Genomic DNA, 22510 nt, shown 5'->3' on the forward strand with positions numbered 1-22510 from the left:
TCGCATACATTATCCAGCATTTCACACATATTATCCGGATACTGACTGTTAGCACTTGGTGGTCTATATCAGCTTCCCACCAGAATGGGTTTAAGGTGAGGCAGATGGACCTGTAGCCATATTACTTCAACGGTATTTAACATGAGATCCTCTCTAAAGCTTTACAGGAATGTGGTTCTGAATATAGACCACAACACAGCGTTAGATAACGTTTTAGGCCTATTAATTGGAAACATGTATATAGGCTATGTACTGTTAGATATTCGACGCGCCTAAACAATTAAGAATACTATCACTGAATACATCACCAAAGGAAAAGCAACTATTGCGCGCTGTTGTGCGGCTGTTGTATGGCGAGGGAATTTTGAAAGCTCACGCTTTACTGTTTGTTTTAATAAAATCCACTGCTGACGTCGAAGATAAAGACCCGACTGCCGTATTTTGACTGCAAGACTATGCTTCACATTCCAGCCCCGCTCTCATTTGTTCCAGCCTATACCAACGCTCACGCGCTCTCTCGGGAACCGTTGGCATTGGCAGTGAGCGAGCGGGCATGAGTGACAGTCTGCAGTAGTTCGCTCGGGCTCCCAACCTCATATATCGCTTTGGATTAGCTATATGCTAATATCGATTAGACAGAAGAGTAGCAGCGCGGTGCTGCGAGCCGACAGTGGAGGCTACCCGAGTCTGAGCAGGCTCCTCAACAGCCATGGCTGAAGGTGGTGAAGGGGAAGATGAAATTCAGTTCTTGAGAACTGTAAGTAGCCCAATGTCCGTTCGCTAATTTGTGTGGCAACCTGCCTCCTGTGTGCATTTCCAGTGTTGTATCCCATCCATGTCTATTTAATAGCCTATTGCAGATTATGCTTTACATAGCCAGGTGATTATAGGCTACATCTTGATTATGAAATATTTATATAATGTAGCCAATAGGTCTAATTCAGAGTACACTGTCTCCTGAACGCGAGCGCTTTTTGGGTATCCCTCGATAACATGCTCCTTCGTAAAACCGGTTGTCTCAGTAGCCTACGTTTTGCTGTCAATGAATGCAATGGAATGCCGGAATGCCTAACCTTGTACTACTCCTTCCAGATAATAAGACAACTCCTGTCTCACTTTCAGCCCACAACACTACTGCTTTGTTGTTGTTGATTGCTAACTAGTACGTTTCCCTTTTCCAGGTGTAGCAATGCTGTCTACACTATAGTTAAAAAAGTTTACCTTTTGCATGTCTAGTTATTATTCTTAACCTCAAATTCAGAATATGGTGTCTACCCAGGCAGATGTAGGGCAATCAATTCTGAATATGGAGTCTACCCAGGCAGATGAAGAGGCAGTAAGCAAAATGAAAAGCAATAGCCTAATGTAGGCCTAATATTGTTATGGTGATTTACTGTGATAGATGAGGCATTTGCAGTGGTCACTGACAGCGCTTAGTTCTGTGTGCTCTTGCAGGGCTCTCCGTTCAAAATAAGGCATGTTAATTATCGGCTAAACAACAATAATTTGGGCAGTAGGCTTCTTCAGTTCTGATTAACCATGCTGTCAAGCTTACAGCACATAAACCCGGCTCATAATATTGTCTGGAATGGAGTGAATGGAATGGTATCAAACACATGGAAACCATGTTTGATGTGTTCAATACCATTCCATTGATTTTGTTCCAGCCATTACCATGAGCCCGTCTTTCCCAATTAAGGTGCCACCAACGTCCTGTTAGACAATGTGGTCCTATACTAATGAAAGTAGGGGTTGTAACTTGAGGAAGAATGGCTCAGAGGAGCACCTCTCCTTATGGTCTACACTACTTGCTACTACTCATCTTTTGGCATAGCCAGTTATGCTAGAAAACATAGCTTTATCTACAAAGTTGAGGCTAATATGAAACCAAAACGAAAACCCACCTCTTAAAGCATAAGCAAGCTCTTCTTGGTGATGACGTTGATGACCATGCTGACTTTGTGTCACTACAACTACAGGAAAACACATTTGAGAAATATCTGGGCTAAAAATACCCCACAGTTTAGGTAGGTGAAGGATATGAGGGCTGGAGGCCTTCCAGACTTCTGGACACCGGGAGGTGTTTGGTGGTTGCACATATCACAGTCAGTGGGGGTTTTCATTGGTTTTCCTTTATCAAGTTGCCTTCAGTGGGATAATTTTATTAATTATTCACCATACCATTGGAGGGTGAGAAAGGTTGGCTGGTATACTATGAAACCATAGACTTACATTTCTTTCTTCTCATTCAAAGGCATATTTAAACACCCAGTCGAAATTATGTTCAATGCAGTGGCATATTCAAGTAGATGAATGCAGAAGTGGAGAGTCTATTTTCAACCCAAGAAGAGCTTAGTGATTCTACTTCTGTGCAGCTAACGTGTAAAAGTGTGGAACTTGGCAGACGCCAGACGTCCTTCCTCAATGACAACGTGTGAGACATATTTGACCTCATCAGCTGCTTCAGGGCTGAAATCCTAAAAATGCATTTCAGTTCCTATCTCATCCTTCTCCTGCACAGATAGTAGCCTACTCCCACACATTCCCAGAAGACAAGTGTCAGTTATGGAGCACCATTAACTGTGTGAAGTGACAAAGAGCTAAGAGGACATTGAGGAAAGAGAAGCTGAGCGAAAGATGCACCCTGCTATCTTGCTGTTAAGAGACTTACTTGGACATTAGCAGTGGGCTTAGTAAGTCCATGTTTGCATTGCTCGGGAAGCCTCCTGTATTCCCAGAAATGACAGTGGGTGGGGTTTAACATGTTTCCCTGAAAAAGCTGATGCTTCCAATGCTCCGCAGGTCCCCATCCCTTGTTACCACTACATGCAGAGGTTGTTACATCATTATGCACACCGCCCCAAACAGTGCTGACATTTCAGCACTATTACTGCTTGGAGGGCTAGCACCTAAATGCCAGACAGCAGTCTGCACCTGTGATCTATACAGTAAAAACAATGGACATAAGTTCTGGAGTTGGCCCTTTGGGTTTTGCAACATGGGGTTTTGCTATCTGTGCTAAAATTATTTTTCTTAGCCTATCAAATTTGCCATGGCTGGTCCCACCACAGTTGTCCTCTTTGGCAAAGTTCAAATGTGACACTTTGAGTTGTGAAGGCACTGCTTCTTTAAGAAAATTAGCAGCTTGTTGCATCCTTCCGCAAGGGGCAGCAGCTGACTGGATGGGATGGGGATTGGGCCTATTTGCGGCGGCAGCACGGTGTGTATGTGTGGTGCTGCTGCAGAGTCAGGCTGCACCAGACATGCCACAGCAGAGCAGAGTGCAGAAATGATTCATCAGGCCAGGGTGCAGCTGAGCTGGTTTTGACTCTATTCTCTATACTGTTGCCAACACATTTAAGAACACACACACACACACACACACACACACACACACACACACACACACACACACACACACACACACACACACACACATAGTCTCTGACTGATCTTGCCCTTGGATGAATATTCCCATTTAGCAGTAAACAGGCAGCATGTTTTCCCCGTACATCCACAATGCAGCATGTTTTCCCCGTACATCCACAATGCAGCATGTTTTCCCCGTACATCCACAATGCAGCATGTTTTCCCTGTACATCCACAATGCAGCATGTTTTCCCCGTACATCCACAATGCAGCATGTTTTCCCCGTACATCCACAATGCAGCATGTTTTCCCTGTACATCCACAATGCAGCATGTTTTCCCCGTACATCCACAATGCAGCATGTTTTCCCCGTACATCCACAATGCAGCATGTTTTCCCTGTACATCCACAATGCAGCATGTTTTCCCCGTACATCCACAATGCAGCATGTTTTCCCTGTACATCCACAATGCAGCATGTTTTCCCTGTACATCCACAATGCAGCATGTTTTCCCTGTACATCCACAATGCAGCATGTTTTTCCTGTACATCCACAATGCAGCATGTTTTCCCTGTACATCCACAATGCAGCATGTTTTCCCTGTACATCCACAATGCAGCATGTTTTCCCCGTACATCCACAATGCAGCATGTTTTCCCTGTACATCCACAATGCAGCATGTTTTTCCTGTACATCCACAATGCAGCATGTTTTCCCTGTACATCCACAATGCAGCATGTTTTCCCTGTACATCCACAATGCAGCATGTTTTCCCTGTACATCCACAATGCAGCATGTTTTCCCTGTACATCCACAATGCAGCATGTTTTCCCCGTACATCCACAATGCAGCATGTTTTCCCTGTACATCCACAATGCAGCATGTTTTCCCTGTACATCAACATACTGTCTTTTACTGTAGAAGAACTTAATAAAGCGGTGCACAAACTGACTTTTCTCTAGTAACAACTAAACAAAGTAATTTCCCCTGAGAGAGCAGAGGAATTAGCCTCTGGCGGCCTGCTCATCTAAAGCCATTCCAGAGAGAGGATTTCTCAGCCATGGGTAATTTGATGCTGCGGGAAGAGGAACAGCTCTTATTGTGAGCTCCGAGACTCACAGTGAGCATTCTCCAATCTCTTGTTAAATGTTAAAGGGTGCTAGGGGGATAGGGGAGAGTATAATAAGTCTAAACATTTTACTGTAGTATGATAGTTTTCTATTTGTAGATGTCCTGAGATGGACCAGCACCAGCATAGTGGCCTCATAAGCAAGATGATGGTACAGAGTCGTATGAATAAAATCTCAGTTTATATGGCATAATGGATCAGACTGTTATGTAAGAATTATTTAGCAAATGAACTGGAACAATAGTACGGTATGTCGCTTTTAATCCGTATCAGTAGCCTGTACGTGTGACGTGTGTGTGTGCCACGGTTACTTACGTTCCAGGTCCACCAGTTCCAGAGCCATTTTTGTCTCTTTTTGTATCATTATCAAATCATTTCTGGGTAACAGTTTAAGTTCCTTACTGGGATTGTTTTCAATTAAAATGGTCAAAAAGAAACATATCTTTTTTAGCAAAGATACATATCCCAAGCAAGAAATTAGCTGGATGTGGTCTGAGTGGGGAGGGGAAAACAGAAAACTATCTGTTATTGGCAGAGAGATTTGGAAGTCTCTTTCTTATTGGTCATTTAACTAATTTAGCGCCTGTGATGTCACCAGGCAGGCCAAAACTCCATCCCAACAAACAAGTATTATTCCAACCCAATAGTGTGGAAATATATATAAAACACAGGAGTTCAAGTTTTTGACTGCACTGGGCCTTTAACACCCATGGGCTCTAACAGGGAGCTGATCTCTGGAGGGATGGAACAGTCTGCAGTGGGAAACAAGCCGTTGGCTTCCTCTCATCTTGTCCTCAGTTAGTTTGTCTGTTTGATTGTGCTGTGGTTCTGACTGGGGGCCTCTGATTTGTACATGCACCACGCTGCATGGGACCTGATCCACACATCTGATCACTAAGGAATAGAGATGGGCTGGGGCCACACCTCCCCTCCTCTGGAAGACCCCCTGCTGGGTGAAAATCAACGTCTTTGGCTCCATTAGCAGGTAGTGGGGGAGTGGTGGCAGCCGTGAAAAGGGCAGCGTGTGAGTGTGACTAATGTGCTATGGCAGTGTTTGGACTGTTAGGTTTTATGTGGAGGGACTGTCTGACCTGCCATACCAACCAGCTGTCAGCACATTCAGAGAGACAGGCATAATGAACCATCACTGCCCCCCTCCTAACACAAAAACAACTCCAGGTAAGCTGACTTGGCACCAACACCAAGCAGACGCTGGTGTTTAACGTCTGGCTAGTGAGTGTATTCTTTAATGGCTGCAGTGCTGGAGGTGAGCGCTTCTCTCAGTGAAATGCTTACTTACAGGCCCTTTCCAACAATGCAGAGTTAGATAAAACAAATAGAAATAGTGACATGAGGAACAAGTACAGTGAATAATGAATAACAATAATGAGTCAAAATAACATGGCTATATAGAGGTTCCAGTACCAAGTCGATGTGCAGGGGTACGAGGTAATTGAGGTAGCTACAGTATGTACATATAGGTAGGGTTACAGTGACTAGGCAACAGGATAGGGGGGGTAGAAGATTTGGTAAAAGACCAAGTCTATATTTAAGGCAAGAACAGCACAAATAAGCATAGAGAAATGACAGTCCATCATTACTTTAAGACATGAAGATCAGTCAATACAGAAAATATCAAGAACTTTGAATGTTTCTTCAAGTGCAGGTCGTAAAAACGAATAAGCGCTATGATAAAACTGGATCCCATGAGGACCGCCACAGGAATGGAAGACCCCGAGTTACCTCTGCTGCAGAGAATAAGTTCATTAGTCACCAGTCTCAGAAATTGGTGCCCAAATAAATGCTTTTTACATTTTTTTATCCATTATTTTACCAGGTAAGTTGACTGAGAACACATTCTCATTTCCAGCAGCGACCTGGGGAATAGTTACTGGGGAGAAATGAGCCAATTGTAAACTGGGGATTATTAGGTGACCGTGATAGTTTGAGGGCCAGATTAGGAATTTAGCCAGGACATCGGGATTAACACCCCTACTCTTACAATAAGTGCCATGGGTTCTTCAATGACCGCAGTGAGTCAGGACACCTGTTTAACATCCCATCCAAAAGACAATCCCCAATCACTGCCCTGTGGCATTGGGATATTTTTTAGACTAGAGGAAAGGGTGCCTCCTACTGGCCCTCCAACACCACTTCCAGCAGAATCTGGTCTCCCATCCAGGAACTGACCAGGACCAACGCTGCTTAGCTTCAGAAGCAAGCCAGCAGTGGTATGCAGGGTGGTATGCTGCTGGCATGAACTTCAAATAGTTCAAGTAACAGACACATCTCAACATCAACTGTTCAGAGGACTCAGGCCTTCATGGTCAAATTGATGCAAAGAAACCACTACTAAAAGACACCAATAAGAAGAAGAGACTTGCTTGGGCCAAGCAACACGAGCAATGGACATTAGATCAGTGGAAATGTGTACTTTGGTCTGGAGTCCAAATTTGAGATTTTTGGTTCCATCCGCCGTATCTTTTTCAGACACGGTGTGGGTGGATGATTTCCACATGTGTATTTCCCACCGTAAAGCATGGAGGAGGAGCTGTTATGGTGTGGGGGTGCTTTGCTGGTGACATGGTCTGTGATTTATTTAGAATTCAAGGCACAGTTAACCAGCATGGCTACTACAGCATTCTGCAGCGATACGCCATCCCATCTGGATTGGGCTTAGTGGGACTATCATTTGTTTTTTAACAGGACAATGACCCAACACACCTCCAGGCGATGTAAGGGCTATTTGACCAAGAAGGAGAGTGATGAGTGCTGCATCAGATGACCTGGCCTCCACAATCCCCCGACCTCAACCAAATTGAGATGGTTTGGGATGAGTTGGACCGCAGAGTGAAGGAAAAGCAGCTAACAAGTGCTCAGCATATGTGGGAACACCTTCAAGACTGTTGGAAAAGCATTCCAGGTGAAGTTGGTTGAGAGAATGTCAAGAGTGTGCAAAGCTGTCATCAAGGCAAAGGGTGGCTCTTTGAACAATCTCAAATATAAAATATATTTTGATTTGTTTAACACTTTCTTGGTTACTACATGATTCCATATGTGTTATTTCATAGTTGTTATGTCTTCACTATTATTCTACAATGTAGAAAATAGTACAAATAAAGAAAAACCCTTGAATGAGTAGGTGTTCTAAAACTTTTGACCGGTTGTGTGTGTGTGTGTGTGTGTGTGTGTGTGTGTGTGTGTGTGTGTGTGTGTGTGTGTGTGGCGTCAGTATGCATGTGTTTGTGTGTTTTGTCTGTGGGCATATATTGTGTGTGTGTGTGTGTGTGTGTGTGTGTGTTTGGGTGTTAGTTTAAGTATGTGTGTGTAGAGTCCAGTGTGTGTGCATGGTCAGTGCAAGAGAGTTAGTGCAAAAAAGGGTCAATGCAGGTAGTCCCGGTAGCCATTTGATTAGCTATTTAGGAGTCTTGATTAGCAGTGTCATGGCTTGGGAGTAGAAGCTGTTCAGGGTCCTGTTGGTTCCTGACCTGGTGCACTGGTAGCGCGTTTAGTGCGGTAGTAAAGAAAACAGTCTATGGTTTGGGTGGCTGGAGTCTTTGACAATTTTTGTGGTCTTCTGACACCGCCTGGTGTAGTCCTGGATGCCAGGGAGCTCAGCTCCAGTGATGTACTGGGCCGTAATTAACCACCCTCTGTAGCGCTTTGCGGTTGGGTGCCTTGCAGTTGTCGTACCAAGCGGTGATGCAGCCAAGATGTTCTCAATGGTGCAGCTGTAGAACTTTTTGAGGATCTGAGGGCCCATGCTAAGTCTTTTCAGCCTCCTGTTGTGCCCCTTTTCACAACTTTGTGGGTATGTGTAGACCATGTTAATTCCTGGTGTTGGAGTTGTGCGCGACCACACAGCCGTGGGTGAACAGGGAGTACAGGAGGGAACTAAGCACACACCCCTGATGGGCACCCGTGTTGATGGTCAGCAATGGTGGATATGTTGTTGCCTACTCTCACCCATCAGGAAATCCAGGATCCAGTTTCAGAAGGTGTTCAATCTCAGGGTCCTGAGCTTAGTATGAGCTTGGAGGAAACGATGATGTTGAACGCTGAGCTGTAGTCAATGAACAGCATTCTTACATAGGTATTGCTTTTGTCCAGGTGGGAGAGAGCAGTATGGAGTGCGTTATCTGTGGAATTGTTGGGGTGGTATGTGAATTGGATTGGATCCAGGGTATCTAGGATGATGGTGTTGATGTGAGCCATGACCAGCATTTCATGGTTATAGATGTGAGTGCTACGGGGTGATAGTTATTTAGACAGGTTACCTTGGTGTTTTTGGGCACGGGGACTATGGTGGTCTGCTTGAAACATGTTGTTATTATGGACCAGGTCAGGTTGAAAATGTCAATGAAGAGGAGGCCATTTCAAGCTTTTTGAAGTCAATAGTTGTTTGGATCAAATTTGACTCCTGCTCGAATCCAGGCTGTATCACAACCGGCTGTGATTGGGAGTTCCATAGGGTGGCGCACAATTGGCCCAGCGACGTCGGGGTTTTGCCGGTTAAGGCCATCATTGTAAATAAGAATTTGTTCTTAACTGACTTGCCTAGTTAAATAAATGTTTCAAAAACAACAAAAAAAATGTGGGGGGCGGCAGGGGGAAAGGCTCCCTCACTGGGCCAGAGGATATCAAAGGTGCCCTTAAATTTGAAATTTGTCATTTAGCAGACAATCTTATCCAAAGCGACTTACAAGTAGGGTTAAGTGCCTTGCTCAAGGGCACATTGACAGTTTTCATTAAGTTGGCTTGGGGATTCAAAGCAGCGACCTTTCGGTTATTGGCCCAACATGCATAACCACTAGGCTACCTGCCACCCTTGATGCACTTTTCCTGGACAGTGCTCACTAGCTAGTGTGTACTCTGTGTCAGTAAGGATCCTCAGCCCTCATCACCTTTTAATGAGAGTGGTTCGATCTGGAAACGCATTGTCACCTTCCAATGTCATTGAAATCACCCATGTGGAGTTCTGCAGTTAAATTATGTTAATATCCTTTATGATCTTGTTTAATAAATCCAGATCATTTGGATGGTTACTTTACAAATGAATGTAATGTACAATTCAAGTTCAAGGTTCATGTTTGTGTAAAATTGCATTCAATGCCATCTAGAGTTCCATATTAGTGTTGTCTTTTCGCAAGCTTTCGGCATAATTATTTCGAAATGACCACGTGATTTGTATTCCGTTGAACAAATCATCCCTGACTTTTTAAAATTGATATCTGGTTGCTCTTTTCTCCAAAAAGTGATTGTCATGCAGGTGCTCTTTTTCTCTGCTGCAATTAAGCATAGATTTTCTAACCTAGACTGAATGTGAAAAAAATGTAAACACCTCTTTCAATGACAGACTGACCAGGTGAATCCAGGTGAAAGCTATGATCCCCTATTGATGTCATCTGTTAAATCCACTTCAATCAGTGTAGATGAATGGAAGGAGACATGTTAAAGAAGGATTTTTAAGCCTTGAGACAATTGAGAGACAGTTCCATTCAGAGGGTGAATGAACAAGACAACATATTTTAAGTGCCTTTGAACGGGGTATGTTAGTAGGTGCCAGGCGCACCGGTTTGAATGTGTCAAGAACTGCAACGTTGCTGGGTTTTTCACGCGCAACAGTTTCCTGTGTGTATCAAGAATGGTCCACCACCCAAAGGACATCCAGCCAACGTGACACAACTGTAGGAAGCATTGGAGTCAACATGGGTCAGCATCGCTGTGGAACGCTTTTGACACCTTGTAGAGTCCATGCCCCGATGAATTGAGGGTGTTCTGAGGGCAAAATGGGTGCAACTCAATATTAGGAAGGTGTTCCTTAAAGTTTTGTACACTCAGTGTATATCCATATTACCATATTGATTTCCCCTATGATTTCCCCTATTTTCCCATTACTATTTACACATTTCCTGAAAGTCATTAAGCATTTTTTCAATGGTGCACATTTAGAAAGAACTTGTAGAAACAGTGGGGGGCTCATTTTGGGGTGGAAGCAGTGTTCAGCAGAAAGCTGCTCTCCTGTGTTCCCACCGGGTGGAAGGAGACAGACAGATAAGATAGCCTACAAAGGGAATTAAGCCAGCAGCAGAGCCAGAGATGGCCCTGTGAAAGGTAGCTGTAATTAGCTATTGATCCAGCCACCAAATGAAGAAATTTCCTGATCAGTCTGAATGGTATGCAGTTAGCAAGCCTGATTGATTTGTGTTTCAGAGCATGAATATTTAATCCAGGAACTAGATTTACCTGTTGTTTAGATGCAAGAGAGATGTGTGTGGCACCTTTTCTTCAGCAACAGTCTGCTAAGATGTTTTTTTCTTCCTGTTAAAGGCATTTAATTTTCCTACTCTTCAGACTTGATGACATGGCTGTCAGAGACATGCTCTGCTCATTATTGACAAACTGGTATTTATCGATGTTGTTTCAGTATTTATTCTATAAAATAACTTCTTAAACAGTTCCTAAGTGGCCACTCTCAAGGTAGTTAGCCCTCAGCTAAGTTGCCCTCGAGGTAATTAGCCCCACTGCTATGTTGCCTTCGAGGTAATTAGCCCCACTGCTATGTTGCCCTCGAGGTAGTTAGCCCCACAGCTAAGTTTCTCTCGAAGTAGTTAGCCCCACAGCTAAGTTGCTCTCGAGGTAGTTAGCCCCACAGCTAAGTTGCTCTCGAGGTAGTTAGCCCCACAGCTAAGTTGCTCTCGAGGTAATTAGCCCCACTGCTATGTTGCCCTCGAGGTAATTAGCCCCACAGCTAAGTTGCCCTCGAGGTAATTAGCCCCACAGCTAAGTTGCTCTCGAGGTAGTTAGCCCCACAGCTAAGTTGCCCTCGAGGTAATTAGCCCCACAGCTAAGTTGCCCTCAAGGTAATTAGCCCCACAGCTAAGTTGCCCTCGAGGTAATTAGCCCACATCTAAGTTGCCCTCGAGGTAGTTAGCCCCACAGCTAAGTTGCTCTCGAGGTAGTTAGCCTCACAGCTATGTTGCTCTCGAAGTAGTTAGCCTCTCAGCTATGTTGCTCTCAAGGTAGTTAGCCCCACAGCTATGTTGCTCTCGAGGTAGTTAGCCCCACAGCTAAGTTTCTCTCGAGGTAGTTAGCCCCACAGCTAAGTTGGTCCACAGGATAGTTCTGCTTATGAAGCACTGTCATCACTGCAAACCAACACAAAGTCAGCACCAAGATGAATCATCTTGACCAGAAGTAAGTGATCACACTGTGTGTCTCTGTGTGTACGTGGGGAAATGTGTAAATCACTCTCTGATGTTTTAAAAGAATAGGATTGCTATGTAAAATTTGTAGAGGCTTATTGCAACATGGCTCGCTGCCACGGAATGTCCAGTAACACTTTCTATTATTGCTTAAGTTAATGATGGAATCCGCAGTAGGAGGAACAGCGCCACTGTCCAGCCCACGGTTATTGTTTTGTTGACGAAGCAGAGCTGGGAGTGTCGTGCACCAAGGTAAAACATTTTTGCAGTACATATGCTTCTGTTCTATCCCATGTGCAATGATGTCTGAGGGAAAAAAGCAGTTTGTTGTTTGCAATAACTTCTTTGTTGTTGTAATATTGCAAACAGAAGTGTCAGTTTTACCATTAAGGATTCCAGCTTTATACCCTCATTTGAAATTGTCGTGAGGCGTTACGCTGTCTAGCAGACCAAACTTTATGAAGCCACACCAGTGCTGCATGCTGTTTACTTCAGACATGTGGCAGAACCTGAATATGAGGAGTCAGACATATTGAACTTGTCAGTGAGTAATCAATCAATACAGTTCCGATCTTGCTCTGAGTTTAGTGGGCTGACTGACTTGTCACTCGGGAAGATGGAGTGAACGAGGGGCGGTTCTAAAACTCACGTTATCAGTGCTGACCGACACTACCCACCCTGTTTTGACCCCCCCCTTACATCAGCAGGCCTTATACACAGAACATTTCTCAATAATGTTTTGCAGTGTGCACGGTTATGCAGGACTTTTCTAGCAGGGCTTTTCTAGCAGCGCATTATCCTCCACCATCTGAGCAACCCCAAACTGCACTCATGACATTTAAAAACTGTCCCGGTTTCCACAGAAACAATGTGAGTGTTTTCTATTATAGCACAGAAATAAAAGTAATTATACCACTTTGTATGCTTGGCTGTATTTCTGAATCATTCCCTCCTACATAAGCAGGACCTCTGGTATTTGTGCGATAATGATGCCTAATGTGCTGCGGTACCCAACTCCCCACTGTGCTCTTAATAAGGCTTTTAGAAGAACATTTAGTATCTGTTGTTTGTGATGCTTACTTACCCTCACAGAAATTCAACTGTCAAATTCGCATGTGAACATCAAATTTACAGTTTCACATGTACGAAAATCCACATGCAAAAAAATCATGTGGTGGTGAAATAGTGTTATTCTCCTAACATGTAAAACATGTTGCATTAGCAATGCTTCCACATACAGTACCAGTCAAAAGTTTGGACACCACATTCAAGGGTTTTTCTTTATTTTTACTATTTTCTACATTGTAAAATAATAGTGACATCAAAACTATGAAATAACACTATGAAATAACACATGGAATCATGTAGTAACCAAAAAAGTGTTAAACAAGTTCTTCAAAGTAACAGCTTTGCACACTTGGCATTCTCTCAACCAGCTTCACCTGGAATGCTTATCCAACAGTCTTGAAGGAGTTCCCACAAATGCTGAGCACTTGTTGGCCGCTTTTCCTTCACTCTGCGGTCCATCTCATCCCAAAGCATCTCAATTGGGTTGAGGTTGGGTGATTGTGGAGGCCAGGTTATCTGATGCAGCACTCCATCTCTCTCCTTCTTGGTCAAATAGCCCTCAGACAGCCTGGAGATGTGTTGGTCATTGTCCTGTTGAAAAACAAATGATAGGCCTACTAAGCGCAAACCAGATGGGATGGCGTATCGCTGCAGAATTCTGTGGTAGCAATGCTGGTTAAGTGTGCCTTGAATTCGACCATGAAGGTCTGATTCACACAGTCTCCTTTGAACAGTTGATTTTGAGATGTGTGAAACATTTATTTGGGCTGCAATTTCTGAGGCTGGTAACTCTAATGAACTTATCCTCTGCATCAAAGGTACTCTGGGTCTTCCTTTCCTGTGGCGGTCCTCATGAGAGCCAGTTTCATCAATAGCGCTTGATGGGTTTTGCGACTGCACTTGAAGAAACTTTAAAAGTTATTGACATTTTCTTTATTGACTGACCTTCATGTATTAAAATAATGATGGACTGTCGTTTCTCTTTGCTAATTTGAGATGTTCTTGCCATAATATGGACTTGGTCTTTTACCAAATAGGGCTATCTTCTGTATACCACCCCTACCTTGTCACAACACAACTGATTGACTCAAACGCATTAAGAAGGAAAGAACTTCCACAAATGAACTTTTAACAAGGCACACCTGTTAATTGAAATGCATTCCAGGTGACTACCTCACGAAACTGGCAAAGGGTGGCTATTACATGATTCTACATTTGTTATTTCATAGTTTTGATGTCTTCACTATTATTCTACAATGTAGAAAATAGTACAAATAAAGAAAAACCCTTGAATGAGTAGTTGTTCTAAAACTTTTTACCTGTAGTGTAGTTTTTTTGTAAGGGTAGTTTACTCAGCCTTGCATTGCCCAGGCCCCAGTCGAGTGCTATTTTAGAGCCCCAAATCTATAGTTCAGTCTCTAAAACATGTCTGGTCTCTTGCTGATGTAATCACACCTTGTCACACAATGGGCAAGGTACAGTACTACTGCACTTTACTGAACCCTACCCTTAATCTCACTGTTTAATTGAGATACAGTATCTGCAGCATTTCTGCTGCACAGCTCTTGAGGTCTCTTGAACTACGATAATTGCTGTGTTGAGAGAACATTTTTTTCTCTCTCCCGGCTGATGTCAACCTCTGAGCCTATGACCGGTATTGACGACAAGGGTTATTTCCCACCTCCATAAAAGATTCTTGCCATTTTAACAACCTCTGCTTCTGCTTTCCAGCACCAGCGTAGACTAAGATATATTTGCCTCTTATTGGACATTGTTGTAGCAGAGTCAATGATGTGTGTTTCTGCTAGGGCAGCAAGAAGGAGACAGACCAGGAAGTGCTGAGAGCAGTGGGGAGGGATATACAGCCGGCACACTGATGAGCTTTGACATATTTGAACCTCCCCATTTACCTTATCAGGGCCCGCTCTCTCTATTCTTTACAACCTGGCACTTTTCAATGACAAGAGTGTGATTACGACCCACTGCCTTACACCTGCTTAGCAAGTAACTTCCTTGAGTCTTGAGAGAATCAATGTACTGCGGAGATAGAGAGGAAACTTTTACAACTGTTGCTCAACTCTGTGGTATAGGGATGGTGTAAGGCTTCTTCTCTCTTGATTGGGTAGGATTTCTATCTCAACTGCCTGTGTTTCTCCTCATTAACCCACAGCGGAGCTCAGGCCAAGCTGGAAGCTTGAAGTGTTACTGGGACATTAGCCGAAAGAGCTGACGGCACAGATTCCCTCTTTCAGCTCTTTATGTGCTTTTGCATGGAAATTAGACCTGCAAAAACAACAAATCGCACCGTAAGAGGTTGTAGTCTTATAAAACATTGTTAAATTGCGCCCAGATGAGACATCTTTATTTCGCTTTCTTTTTTTTATACTCGTTTTTTATTACTCTGCGATTCTTCACATTATATCTGTGAATTTGGCTGTCAAACTCTCTTTCTCCACCCCTTTCTCCTCTCTTTCCATCTGACTCGGAGGGTTTGAGTGCAGCACCATTGGCCTGGGCAGAGCCGTCAATCCCGGGCCCTCAAATTGTGTTTGACAAAGTGGGAAATTAGGTCTAGTTCTCAGTGCCTACCCTCTCTGTCAGGGTTCCCACCTCTCTATTCAAGGAGGGGATAAGTACTTGGAATATTCCCTTGCTGGATTCAATTGCGGTCAGGACCTAGAATTCAATAGCCATCATCTGTTTACTACCATGGCTTAGTACTGTCACTAAAATTACCGACATTGAAATTCAAACACTGACAGTAGATGTACAACAGTGCTGTCGGTATTTACCCGAAGGTCCAAAGGGTTATCTGCATAGACATGTGGTAGGCTAAATAGTATGAACCTGCCTGTTCTTCAGCATCCTTTTTCTGGTGGGAGGCATGAATGAGTAATCCTGTTAACTCTGTGGCAGTCTGGGGACCAGCCTAGCTGAGGCTGAGCAGCATAGCTAGGGCCAATTAGTGGGCTTCTAGAGTTCCATGTAAACCAGTGGGATTCTGGGATCTCAGCCTCCCTGAGGGTGGGACACGGTCGCATGATGAACCCACTCCCACTCCATGATGGTTATTGGGTTGGACATCTATCGGAGAAAGTAACCTTAATGAGTCAGCTACATGCATGCAGGCAGCGCTGAAGCTGAGTGGTATTCTATAGGAGGCTGACATGGCTGTGACCGAAATGCACTAAAGACCAACCCATCCCTAATGTTAAAATAACAGGCTGCGTTGGGTTGCAACCTGGATGGTAGTGTCTTAACTGTGACAACAAAAACATTTGTTCTGGTAGCCCACATGAAAAAGTACTACAGTTTAGTATACATTACTACAGTACTTACAGAAATGCTGTAGAATACTATACTACACACTGTAGTACCATCGATCATGTGTAGTACTTACTATAGAATTATCTACAAAAACACTGTAGTAAATATGACAGTAATGTCCACAACATAGAGTATTCACTGTACAAACTAAAGTGAATACTACAGTAAAAACTTTGCAAAAGCACTACAGTGAATATTATAGTATTTTTTCATATGGGAGCTTTTGATGTTTTATGAAGCATGGAACATTTTTGTAAAGTAATGTGATTTACTGTAAGGTATTGATCGATATTGTTTAAGAGGCAAAGTCCTTTTGATGTCAAAGATGATGGATGCGGTAAGCAGCGAGGAGGATCAACGTTATACTATTGCTGTTAGTGGGAAAAGTAACAGCTCTCTCAGGTTGGCTCTTTGAAGTAACAGTGGGATACCAGTAACTTCAAATGTTGGATTTTCTAGTTTTGACAGCTTCAGGGGTTGGAATCGGTTCAGTGAACAGAACTGGAAAATAACTAAATGTTTTAAGGAACAGAAAAGGAATCTGGAACAAAAGTGATGCGTACTGAACTGAACCGTTATTATAAAAGCATGGGAATCGGTTAATAATGTTATTTTACGTTCCAGTAATTATTTTTCTAGTCCCACAACAAAACGCAACAAAGTGCTTATGCAAAGCCCTCACTCTGTCACTCAGAACCTTATTCCAGAGTCTGCCTACAATTAGAAAATCTTTGCGTGTGAGTGTTCATGTTTAGGCTACCTACTTCTCCCACCTCCGAAGTATAGGCTACTGTACTGATGTTACAAGCTTGATTCAGAAGATAGGAAGAGAGATTTTTAATTAGCTAGAGAAGAATGGATTTACTTTTTTAATGCTAGTTAAGAATACAATAGTTTTCACATTTATTTATTAACAACAAAAAGGCCATGTGTGTTTTTAATTCAGGTCTGCACACACAAGCTTGTTAGCTAGCTAGCTCAAAGGACATTCAAAGTTTGTCCATAGAAGCCGCTCCTCTGAGATATAATTCTGTGGACTATATTCAGATAATACATGTCATAACAAGATGCTCAGCGCTTCAAGCCTCCTCGTTGCAGCCACACGTTGGCTGCTACTGTAGGCTTAATGATAGGATGTGATGGGATGCATTTTCTCCATGGTTTTGGATGGTAGGCCACTCTAGTAGGCCTACATTATGATCAAATAGCCACAGTAGCCTACTTGACCCCTGTCAAAACTAATTTAAAGCAGGTATAGCCTCAGTGTTCACAATAAACGCTTGCTGGAAGTTGCACAGAATTTTCAAGCAACTTCAGCACAATAACTGTTCATTGGAAGCTTCATGAAATGGGATTCCATGGCCGAGCAGCCAGACACAAGTTTAAGATCACCATGAACAATGCAAAGCGTCAGATGGACTCTGGAGAGGTCAAAGCTCATTTTCTGGAGTGATGAATCACGCTTTACCTTCTGGCGGACGAATCTGGGTTCGAAGGGTGCTAGGAGAACGATGCCTACCCCAATGCATAATGCCAACTGTAAAGTTTGGTGCAGGATGAATAATGGTCTGGGGCAGTTTATCATGGTTCGGACTAGGCCCCTCAGTTCCAGTGAAGGGAAATCTTAATGCTACAGCGTACAATGACATTCTAGAAAATTCTGTGCTTCCAACTTTGTGGCAACAGTTTGGGGAAGGCCCATTCCTATTTCAGCATGACAAGATTGGTGTGGAAGAACTTGACTAGTCTGCACAGAGCCCTGACCTCAACCCCATCAAACACCTTTGGGGTGAATTGGAACACAGACTGCGTGCCAGGTCTAATTGCCCAACATCAGTGCCTGACCTCACTAATGCTCTTGTGGCTGAATGGAAGCAAGTCCCTGCAGCAATGTTCCAACATCTAGTGGACACCCTTCCCAGAAGAGTGGAGGCTGTTATAGCAGCAAAGGGGGGACCAACTCCACATTAATACACATGATTTTGGAATTAGATGTTTGACAAGCACATGTCCACATCATTTTGGTCATATAGTATAGTTTGCCTGGTCTAAGTAATTTATTGAGCTAAATGTAAAAAGCGTTTGATTTCACAGGTTAAAAAGAAACAGAAAGGAACACAATAAACTAGTAGTTTTTTGGGGGGGTTGAACCAGTTGTTCTGGTTGTAAGAGTGAAACAAAACCATAAAAATGGTGCTTCTGTTCAGAACGAAATGATTCCAACCCCCGGACAGCCTGTGGTTAACCTAAAGCAGCACCTCACAAAACGAGGCTATAAGAAGGGTACAAATGTACCTGTTTGTATTCCCCTTCCATTGGACTTTTGCAACACTTTCTCCTAGTAAATCTCCTGCTCGTCAGATGGCAGACACAGCAGTGGATTTTCAGAGTGTTTCCACTCCACTGATAAACGAGCCTGCCTGGTACAGTATGTGGAAGGGAAGAAAAGAAAGTGAACGGTCCTTGGTGCAGCACAGCCCAGGTATGGCTCTGTCACAAACTGGCCCCATCTCATCACAATGTCATATACCCTCGTAAACCAAGCATGCCAGAGGGAAATAGACTGCTTCTTATATAGTGTAACCAATTTTTTTTGTAATTTATCTCAAAGCATTGAGAGCGGCTAATGACTGGATTTTCAATCTAAAGTTTGAACACAGGTTGCCTCAGCTGAGGTGAAAAGCCCTTACAGTGAGAGTGATGAAAGTGCTTACTTAGCCTTTCACATTAAGTTGATGCCGGGGGGAGCACTGCTGCAAAGTGCAATGAAAACGGTTATAGTTCTCACTCTCTGTCTCACTCGATACTTCATAAAATGGGAAGGGAGCCTTCGATCTGCTTGCAGGGCAACTGTAAAGCAGAGTTGTAAAGAGTTTTGTTAAAACTTTCTCAAATGATGAACAATAGGAGCACTGCCAATAAACTGCTCCAATTATGGAGCAATCGTATAAGCCTACACTGATTGTGCATTGTGATTTCCGTGACTAATTTGATGAGAACCATTCCTGTCCGATGGTGTAGATAGATTAGAATAGCACCGAATGGTGTTGCAATGCACAGCTGTATTGTGGTGATTAGACTGAATGAAATCACCCACAGCCTGATGTGGACCAGAATTCTCTGTCTCAGACAGGTGGAGATCCACCCGGGGCTTTTCCAACATGGTTAGAACGTTACACGACCACAGGTTAACCTAGTGTAAAATAGTCACTAGTACTACTATTGAACAGTAGTATTGGAAGGTCTGTAGAGAAATAGTAGGCTACACATGAAAAAGGATACATGGAATGGCTCTGTACCCTACATATTGCAGTCCAGAGTTTATACTACTGTAGCGCTCTATAAAGCTGTCATATTCAGTGCCGTAAGCAACCTGTTTAGAGCAGGCTGAAATGTTTAATGGATGTTGAGATGAATTTTGGGTGTCACTCTCGGGAGAAGGAATGGAATGCAGCGGTGGACTGTGTGGTGCTGGCAGGCAGCTTGTTCTGCCGGTTGCCTCTAGACCCCGCATTAGCACTCCCCCCCCCCCCCCCCCCCCCCAGCAGCAACAGAACAGAACAGCACACTCACAGGAACAAAGCACTCTGCTCGCTTCTCCACTCCAACATGGCACTCACTCTCTCTCGGTCTGAGTCACGCCAAGAGAGGGAAACAGCTAGTCCATGAATCATTCCAACACAAACTCATACAGCCAGAGAGAACTTTGTATTTCACCAGGAATGTTCTGCAATGAACTTACAGTAACGGACGACTTTGATACGGGTGGCAGGGAGGGAGGAACTGAGGAAGGAATGGAGGAAGCATTTCGCTACACTCGTATTAACATCTGCTAACCATGTGTATGTGACAAATAACATTTGATTTGGAAGGGTGACAATCATTTTTCTCCCTAAAAGTGATCTAATTTGAAAACACTTATCACCCTCCCTGACATTAACTCGCCAGAGATATGGGGGTATTATATCTGAACCATGTTGGGGGCTGAGCCCTAAAGGTGTAAACACTTACAGGAATAGTTAAGTGACTGCATTAAGTGTGTATATTTTCTCTGTCATTCCATATATCATCTGTCTTGCAAAACAGATGGAGGGACCCTGTGCACCATTCATCTGAGGCCTACCTACAGCACGTATACCTCAGGAGCTGAGGAGGAGCTCTACGGTTACTGACTAGAGGAGGGCAATGGGCCTGGTGAACACCTAGTGTTGTCTGTACAGACTTCTTCCAGAAACAGTAGCATAGAGGGGAATGAAACCATCCATGAACTTGTCCCACAGCTTTATTTTGTTATACGGTGCCTGGCCAGGTGTAACTATCTGTGTGTAACTATCCAAACACTCTGCAGGAGAACCAGCCCCCTGCACTGTTGAGTGGCGTGGACCCTCCATGGCTGGCTGTGTGTGGTGCGGATGGGGCTGTGTTCCTGCAGGATGAGGGGTACAGGGTATGGAGGGTACCAGGGAATGGGCAGGCCAGTTGACTGTGTGACGGAGTGCCTCTGGGTCAGGTTGCTCCCCCTGGGAAGTGCCGCTTACTACCTCTGACTCTCTAGATAGACCAGATGACTCCTCTGTGTTCCTGTCGGATCACTTTGCCATCAATTCACCAGATTCCTTGGCCCGGGATCAAGCTAGGAGAGACTGAAAAAGCCCTCCTCAAATAGGGAGTGCTGCTGCAGTGGGGGCTGGAGGCTAGAGTTTACGACTTCTGTACTGGACATCTTTCACTCGATGGCAAGCTTTACAACAGTAAATCTTATTTTATTAAATAGGGGCCAAGTTCACTCACCACCTCTTTCGCAAACACACTCACTTGTTCGAGGGATCTGCATGGCTTATATACACAACTGACTGAGTAGCTGGAGTCAAAATAGAAAGCAAGATTTACATCATTTTAAGGTGACAAGTTAGTGACACTGTAATGGATGGTGGGCCGGCAGCCATATTATATGACCAGACTTTATACAAGCCATGCAGTCCATGGTTGATGGATTCAGGGAGGGACCCTCTTCAAGTTACCACACAAACATTGCTTGCCAGGTTGTTAGGACATGAAGTATTTGACTCTTCTTGTGTAATGTTTATCATTTCTAGCCCCACTGCTAAAAAAGTATTACTAAGTTCTAAATTGAGTTTGACATATGGTTGATGAAAATAGATACTCTTCCTGTGGATAGATTGTGATGTAGTATAGTGCAAGCCAGTAATACTAGCTGAAGGGTAACACTATGTGCCATTTCTTATTGGGGGAAAGGTCTATTGTTTTCCTCCTGCATTGTGGTTGTTAGCTAGATACTTTTAGTCTCTTCTCTGTTTGCTTTGTTTTGAGTAGCCTGCATAAATACCTATAAATAATGTACTCTATTAGAGGACGACCGATTTTAAGATTTTTCAACACTGATAACAATTAAAGCTGAAACCGATTAATCGGACAATTTAAAAAAAAATACATTTGTAATAATGACAATTACAACAATACTGAATTAACACTTATTTTAACTTAATATAATACATCAATAATATCAATTTAGCCTCAAATAAATAATGAAACATGTTCAATTTGGTTTAAATAATGCAAAAACAAAGTGTTGGAGAAGAAAGTAAAAGTGCAATATGTGCCTTGTAAAAAAGCTAACGTTTAAGTTCCTTGCTCAGAACATGAGAACATATGAAAGCTGGTAGTTCCTTTTAACATGAGTCTTCAATATTCCCAGGTAAGAAGTTTTAGGTTGTAGTTATTATAGGAATTATAGGCTTGAAGTCATAAACAGCGCAATACTTGAAGAATTGCCAAGAGCCGCTGGCAAACGCATGAAAGTGCTGTTTGAATGAATGCTTACGAGCCTGCTGCTGCCTACCATCGCTCAGTCAGACTGCTCTATCAAATATCAAATCATAGACTTAATTATAACATAATAACACACAGAAATACTAGCCTTTGGTCATTAATATGGTAGAATCCAGAAACTATAATTTTGAAAACAAAACGTTTATTTTTTCAGTGAAATACCGAACCGTTACATATTTTATCTAACGGGTGTCATCCCTAAGTCTAAATATTGCTGTTACATTGCACAACCTTCAATGTTCTGTCATAATTAATTAATAATCAATTCTGGCAAATTAATTACGGCCTTTGTTAGGAATAAATGGACTTCACACAGTTCGCAATGAGCCAGGCGGCCCAAACTATATACAGTGGGGCAAAAAAGTATTTAGTCAGCCACCAATTGTGCAAGTTCTCCCACTTAAAAAGATGAGAGGCCTGTAATTTATCATAGGTACACTTCAACTATGACAGACAAAATTATTTTTTCCTCCCAGAAAATCACATTGTAGGATTTTTAATGAATTTATTTGCAAATTATGGTGGAAAATAAGTATTTGGTCAATAACAAAAGTTTATCTC

The 22510-nt window shown here is 43.1% G+C and overlaps 1 protein-coding gene across 1 annotated transcript in view; it reads left to right on the top strand.

Moving 5' to 3' along the window:
- The first annotated feature begins 345 nt into the window (after positions 1-345).
- LOC110505504 (ryanodine receptor 3) overlaps positions 346-22510 on the top strand; it is a 163015-nt gene continuing 140850 nt past the window's right edge. The window contains exon 1 of the mRNA XM_036962270.1: positions 346-757. Within this exon, the coding sequence (XP_036818165.1) occupies positions 710-757 (48 nt within the window). The 5' untranslated portion in view covers positions 346-709. The remainder of the gene's footprint in view (positions 758-22510) is intronic.

Source organism: Oncorhynchus mykiss, chromosome 25 (genome assembly GCF_013265735.2).
Source record: "Oncorhynchus mykiss isolate Arlee chromosome 25, USDA_OmykA_1.1, whole genome shotgun sequence".
Lineage (NCBI taxonomy): Eukaryota > Metazoa > Chordata > Actinopteri > Salmoniformes > Salmonidae > Oncorhynchus > Oncorhynchus mykiss.